We start from the raw sequence: 5,986 nt of genomic DNA on the forward strand, positions 1-5,986 counted from the left end.
TCATGATAATTTAAATGGACGAATCTGGACAATTTTCACGGACCCTCTGGCAGTGTGCCACAGACAAGAGTTTGAGAACCACTGGTTTAAGGTACTTTTCGCCAAATTAATTATTTAACATCCCTTGTTGAGTCTTCATAGTAAACTGTATTTCACGATGCTGAGTCATATTGTTTTGAATCTGAAATCGGACGCCAACACACTGATCAGATCGTTGCCAAAGGGAATTTACAGAGGGATCTGTGCATTAGAATTCATGCAAACTGGTTTTTCTTCCAACTGAAAGAGAAGTGGCTGGTTTCGCCTGCAGCTAATGCGAAAGAACGAGGAAGTGCACAAATGTATGAATCACAATTATTACATGAATTTATTTCAAAGTTAAAGGTATCACATGTACAATAGTCAAGAACACTTTCAAAAACATCTTCCGCCCATGTTTCTTCATTCACCCTGCTCATGTACACAGCCCAGCTACTCACAAAATAAAACTTCTATGAGCTCGAAAAAACACAGCTCTCCCGTAACAGGGACTTTTAATGTGAAATTCGGTTGTAGACCAAGCACAAAGAAGGGACAAAATAAAACACTACACATTTGAAGAGGGCAGATTTCAACGGGGTCTTCGATGAGGATCAATAGCACAGCTACGTTCACTAAGACATCACCAAGAAATTGCATACGATTTCTGCAACAAGGTTCAGTGAAACTACTTACAAACATAAAATTTAATGTAAATGCATGAATCGATGGATGTCACACCGGTTAGCAGACGTTAAACATAGCGGTAGGAGTACAGGATTGGAAACATGTTTATAAAAGATATATTATAAAACATGCATTTTGTCAAAGAAGGCTGACAGATTTCTATTTTATTACACTAGTTCTTTTCCCCTGTGGTGAGAGCAGTTAGTTCCAAGTTGTATATTAGCTTTTGGATTGAAAACACCCACCATCTACATGCTCACTTTTCAGGACTGCCGCCAGTTATCCAGCCATGAAAAGTGGCACCAACCAACATCTGGATGTTTCAGTCTGAAAGCTATTTTGGCTTATAAAATTGAAAGTCCGCTTTGGACTGATGGGACGTCATCTGACAGGTTGCATAGAGAGTGAGTGAAGAAAATATCTACTTGAAAGTTTTTGCTTTCATCTCCCATTTATTAGTCTTGGCCATCAATGTTTTTAATTTCGAATTCTCTGGTGACTTGGCACTTCTGCAAACTAGACCGCAGGTGGATTGAATTCTGCTTTTTTGGAAACGTTATTTAAGACTCTTCATTCAAGATTGTGCAAAAAGAAAAGACTGAATTCACTTTAATCTCTTGGGCTGCCTGCAGACTATAAAAAAGTGCCCAGCTTTTATTACCCATCTGCAGAGGACCCTTTTCCCCACCATGTTTACCTTAGATGCATCACACTTGATGAGATACAAACAACAACAAATGAGAGAAAAAAAGTGATAGAAATTGAGCGCTCTTCACAGTGTTTTTTTTGTTGTTTTCTTTTTTTCCTCCTGCATCAGTAACTCCTGCTCACGCTGCAGTTTTAGCTGAGAACAACATGGCGGTCGAACACAGACTTCCGCTGCTCCTGGACCTGCCTCCTCCAGCGCTGCTGGGCGTGCTCCACTTTGTTCAGCATGTTGGGTCGAGAGTGTGAGTGAGACAGCACGTTGTGAGCGTTGGCAAAAGGCTGCTGGTCCTGAAAACACAGAAAGGACAAAAATGTGATGCTGTCGGACAAATCTCAGTCCATTTTCTGAGACTCGTACAAGATCTACCAGTAGAATGATTATAACTCTAGTGTAGCAGCTCTACAATGGTGAGTGTTTGAGAGTGGATTTTAATCATCAACTTAATGCTCCATTGATTTATCCCTGCACTCCTGTAACGCAAACGGCAGTTTAAAAAGGATCACATCAGAACCACAGATATAATCCTTTTTTTTAATTGTTATTTTCATATCTGTTGGTAGCGAACATTTTAACTTGTTTTTTGAAGTGCTATATGAATAAAGTTGTTATCAGAGAAAACACAAAATATTGTAATAATAATAAAGGATTTGGACACAGAGAGCAGAAAAGTGGACATTTTTCAAAGCAGTTTGTTCTTGCGTGAGAATTATCAGTTGTGCATCCTGTGTATTAAACGTTGACTAAACATTACAAGTCCACCCTTTCCTCTGTAATTAATGTAACAGCAGCACTTCCGGTTTGAGTGGTTTCTCTGGCAATTTGTCTCTTTCAGTTTGGGTCTAAGATATAATCCAGGAGCAAGGTACTGTGCTACAAATATTATCTTTACAGTTTGAGAAAACACTGAGATAAATTAGAAAATACCATAATTCTGTTTTTGTGTTGTTGCGCCATAAGCAGGGAACCGACCAACAGCCTTTCACTATGATGCTGACCACTGTAAAACGTCTGGTGCTGATTTCTGCATGGTCAAAGACGTTCTTTAAGCTAGACCTATCATGTAACACTTCCTCTTGCTTGAACTCTGCCAGTGAAAACAGAACACTCAGCGCGGCTGCTCAGTTCCCTACCCTCAGGCAAAGCCAGTCAGTGACTGCCTTTATTTATTATCTAAACATGTCTGAATACTGCGTCATGCTGAATCAAACCAAACGGCTTGCCTTCTCTTTAATGGTGCTTTTTATATTAAATAATTAGGAATGAAATACAGGATACGGTTGAGACAAGAAATCTGACTTTGTGCTGCAGTTGCAGGATTTATCTTAAACCCCAGTGTCCTTCAGGTTTGTTAGTAACAAATTTCCTTTCGTATTCGTGACTCCAAATGGGCCAGTAGCAGCACTATAATCCAACACTTGAGCTGAACTCTCCTGGTTTTATGTCTTTTTGGTAAGTAGTTGTAAAAGTTTCCAGACTATTCAAACTGACACGACAGCCTATGAAAGGTCTGTTACAGTAACATTGATTGGTTTCAGTTTAAAAAAGGACCACGACACATGACTACAAGAAGTGATCTCATCCCACTGCACTACTGCCACACTGCCCCTGTCCCAGGTCTGTGTTAAGCCCATGTTCTTACAACCACGATTCCAGACGAAATGTTTAGTCTTTTAGTGCCTAGTCTATCATTTCTGTGATATTTCAGTGATGGATAAAGCTGCCTGCACCTATAGTTGTTTTGTCAGTGATTGTGGTAACTGGATCCTCTAATGAGCTCTCCCATGACATACAAATCTGCTACGGAGTGGGAAAACATTTTTAAAAACTCCACATCACTCCCTGTGTCTCTAGATGATCTCACTACTCACTACTGCTTGAATTAGCTGCTGTAAAACTCACATAAAAATTTAAATAAATTTTGTGTAACTGAAAAGCTGCAAAATAAATGAATGTTATTTAACATTTTAATAAAAAAATGTAATAACAATAACTCAGCAATGATTTGAGGTATTTAATAGCCCAGCATAAATCCACCTGTTCAAAGCCTTGCCCACACACGCACACGGTTTTGAAAATTATTTGCAGGAACACATGACCTTGTTAAATGTTATCCAGAAACAGGTGAATTCCACGTGATGTGTTGTGCAAAGGGAAGTTATTCACACACACACACACACACACACACACACACACACACACACACACACACACACACACACACACACACACACACACACACACACACACACACACACACACACACACACACACACACACACACACACACACACACACAAAGACTTCAGAGTAACTGTGTACAATGGGTGAGGTAGAAGCATAATCGTCTTAAAAGAAATACAGTACTTTCTCAGTTGCAATGCTGCAACGTCATAAGAAACACATACCCCAACATCATCGTCGTTTTGGATGAGCTGCGAGTGTCCGAACAGACGCCTCTTTAATATGGGCTCCAGGAGAGTCAGGTAGACCATGTAGAGCAGCAGCAGTCCCAAAATGGAGAGGTACATTATGATGGTGAACTGAAGAAACACAGTGATCACTGATTAGTGTATGATCCAAACATAGATAACAAAGTGATTTAGGAAACAAGTTGTCAGCAAGGTGATCAATTTTTGAATGTTTTAATGATTTAATCATAAGAGACGAACATGAGGAATGGTAAAAAATGTTCATTACTTTACAGTAAGTAAAGTGACAAATCAACAGCAAATCAAGTCACCTTAATGGTTCCCGAGCTCCTCTCTTCAAATTTACACTCACAACGTAAACAGTACGCCTCCACATCATTTCCATTCACAGGCATTGGCTGAACTACATGGAGACAGTTACTGAAAAACAAGAGTATGACATTAGCAGGATTGTAGAACGCAGGAAATAAACATTTAGGGAACTGTTGTGACAGAACTTTAACATACCAGTCTTTGAGAGAGACATTTTGATTGTAGATTTGCCCTTTGATATCTCTGTATGGTGGGCAGATGCATTTGCAGCGGATGTCTTCGGGATTCTGTAACAGAAAGATTGTAATTGTTTAACAGTTGAATCTGGCCATTATGGTCATGTTTCTATGTTTTTAAATGTCCTCCTATTTCTTCTGTATTCTTTGAGATATATGAAGTCTTTGCTGAGTTCATATTTTAACATGTGCTATTTACAAAATGGTTCTCACCAAAACTGCTAATATCGTTATTATCATCATTACTTTTTTTCATTAGTTCTAGTTGTAGCATTCAGTGGTGGAATACACTTCTATTCCATTACAGCTCAGAAGCAAGGAGTGTACATTTTACTCCTCTACATTTATTTGATAACTTAAATCACTGAACCAGGTTAGTAATTTAAAGTATGATCAACAAATAAATGATGATGTATCAGAATATGATTTAGAGATATCATTATTGCCTTTCCATGCCTCCAATGCTGCCGTTTCTCTGTATGATTTAGTTTTCCAAAGGCTTTAACCAGAGCCAGGCCATACAGCAATGATACCAATCAACACTTTCATAAAGGAGTATTAGTATACAGCTGTTACAATACATTATACAGTATACGTTGTTATGTTGGTTATCACACTGGTATTGGATCAGTACTCTGTATCAGCCGATACGCAGAGTCCATGTATCGGCACATCAGAACATCTCTATTAAAATCTAACTTAATCAGCTGCATCCTCGAAGTAGACACTCATGTATACAAAATTATAATCCAAATATATATATATATATGTAATTCTGAAATGGGCCACTCTGCATAATGAGTACTTTAACTCAAGTAAATGAATGATATTTACTTGTTACAGAGTGTTTTAAACTACATTACAGTACATGTACTTATGAAGAGCATATGAATACTTTAACCACAGTACATTACATTTAGTTTTGGTAAGTCAGACAGTTGTTGTGCATATCAACCAAATCCATGTCACCTTTTAGTATCGTGACACATTGCCCCAATAACAAATATAAACACAATCACATTCAACAGCTCGTTGATCAATTTAAATAAGTGATTTAATGGATATATTTTTGTTGACAGCCATTAGATAAAGCTCACATTTAGCCCCATTAGCATCACGTTAGCGACCTTTTCGCAGCTCATGTGTTAGCTCAGGATGTCAGGCGTCAGTTTAACATTGTTAATATCACACTGATCAGTCAGCACTAGACAGATCATTGATCCTCAAGGGAGATTTAAAGAGAGATGTGTATTTCCTCTCGTTTCTTAACACCATTTCCTCACTGTGTTATGCTAACCCCCTGAAGCTAACGTTGGCCTCACCTTTGCTGTCGCTTGGCTTAACAGCACAAAACAAGCCACAGCGAAAACCTCGAGCAGACACGCGGCCTTCATGTTCAGTCTGAGTGGGATGTTCGGTTTCTGAAGAGCAGCCGTTCCGCTGTTTCGTGACAAACCACGGGACAAGTGGCAGCGTTAGCTAACAGCTAACAGCCTCTGCTTCCTGGCAGCTGACTGGCAGTTTCCGGGTGGTGGCGGTTGGTCTGCGCACCGGAACACACCGATTCTCTGAGCTCGAAGACGCGTTGAGCGGGG

At 39.3% G+C, this 5,986-nt stretch overlaps 1 protein-coding gene across 1 annotated transcript; it reads right to left on the minus strand.

The window, feature by feature from the left end:
* Nucleotides 1-345: 345 nt before the first annotated feature.
* On the minus strand, nt 346-5,973 carry tmem9b (TMEM9 domain family, member B). The gene is made up of 5 exons (XM_034578453.1): nt 5,714-5,973; nt 4,351-4,442; nt 4,155-4,263; nt 3,820-3,954; nt 346-1,701 (listed from the first exon to the last, which is right to left on the minus strand). Exons 1-5 carry the CDS (start codon nt 5,783-5,785, stop codon nt 1,546-1,548), a joined length of 564 nt encoding a protein of 187 aa, XP_034434344.1. The 5' UTR covers nt 5,786-5,973; the 3' UTR covers nt 346-1,545.
* Between the last annotated feature and the right edge of the window lie 13 nt (nt 5,974-5,986).

The sequence above is a fragment of the Hippoglossus hippoglossus genome, chromosome 3 (genome assembly GCF_009819705.1).
Source record: "Hippoglossus hippoglossus isolate fHipHip1 chromosome 3, fHipHip1.pri, whole genome shotgun sequence".
In the NCBI taxonomy this organism is placed as follows: Eukaryota; Metazoa; Chordata; class Actinopteri; order Pleuronectiformes; family Pleuronectidae; genus Hippoglossus; species Hippoglossus hippoglossus.